The sequence below is a fragment of the Gavialis gangeticus genome, unplaced genomic scaffold (genome assembly GCF_001723915.1).
Source record: "Gavialis gangeticus isolate Ggan-Ray unplaced genomic scaffold, GavGan_comp1, whole genome shotgun sequence".
Lineage (NCBI taxonomy): Eukaryota > Metazoa > Chordata > Crocodylia > Gavialidae > Gavialis > Gavialis gangeticus.
In genome coordinates, this window is record NW_017729031.1 from 95799188 (window position 1) to 95800179 (window position 992).

At 63.4% G+C, this 992-nt stretch overlaps 1 protein-coding gene across 1 annotated transcript in view; it reads right to left on the minus strand.

The window, feature by feature from the left end:
• SART1 (squamous cell carcinoma antigen recognized by T-cells 1) overlaps positions 1-992 on the minus strand; it is a 33369-nt gene that overhangs the window by 8492 nt on the left and 23885 nt on the right. Inside the window, exons 14-16 of the mRNA XM_019522893.1 lie at positions 814-924; positions 596-683; positions 301-391 (exon numbers count right to left, since the gene is read on the minus strand). Coding sequence (XP_019378438.1) covers positions 301-391; positions 596-683; positions 814-924 — 290 coding nt within the window. The remainder of the gene's footprint in view (positions 1-300; positions 392-595; positions 684-813; positions 925-992) is intronic.

Genomic DNA, 992 nt, shown 5'->3' on the forward strand with positions numbered 1-992 from the left:
TCGTCGATGGCCCTGGGTGAGGAGGGGTGGTGGTCACCAGGGGTGCTCTGCCCCACCCGTGTCCCTCACTCCCGACCTGCAGCCCCCTGCCTCCCCACAGCATTCCAGGGGTCCAACAGTGTGACCAACCCTGGCAACACCTCCGCCCCCACCCTCCATCACAGGGGGAAACCTTCTGACCCCACATCCCTATTAGGTGTGACCTCAGCCCCCAGTGCCCCGCCCTCTGACTGCAGGGGCCCCACCCCCTCCCCCAAGGGTGGCAGGTTCAAGCCCCATCCCTGTGCATGCCCCACTCACATCTTGTCCTCAATGCAGTAGACGGCCGAGGGCAGGGACTTATTGGGGGCCTTCACCCGGGCAACCTTCTGCACAGTTGTCTCCAGCAGGCCTGGGGGGAAACAGGGAGGGGGCTGTCAGGCTGCAGCCAGCTCTGGGGGATGCTGGCAGCTGGGTACGACAGGCTGCAGCTGCCTCTGGGCACGGCATAGGTTGAATATAAAAAGGTCCTAAAGGGCACTGGCAGCTGGGTATGACAGATGCCACCAGCTCTTGGGTGGAACATCCAGCTGGGAGGTGGGGGGCAGGGCCTTACCTTTGTTCTGACAAAGCATCAGGGCTGCAGCCAAGCCCCGGTTCACGATTGGCTCCTCATCAAGGATGGTGGTGGATGAGGCCGAGAACTGGGCAGGGAGGAGGGGGAAATTAAGATCAGTCTGGCCGATGCCCATCACTCCCAACCCACAGCCCTCTGCCCCCATCTCCATCCCTGAGGATGCCCCTCACTCCCAACCCACAGCCCCCCATGCTCACATCCTGCTGCTGCTTCTCCTCGTCCAGGTTCACAGTGCTCCAGCCCATGTTCTCTTCCCCGTCGGAGCCCGAGGCCCCCGTCACCGAGCGCTCCTCATCCCGCTCAAAGTCCTGGGGGCAGGAGGAGGTGTTAATTTGGGAACCAGCCCCCACCTTGAGACCCCCTCCTCCCCCCCCCG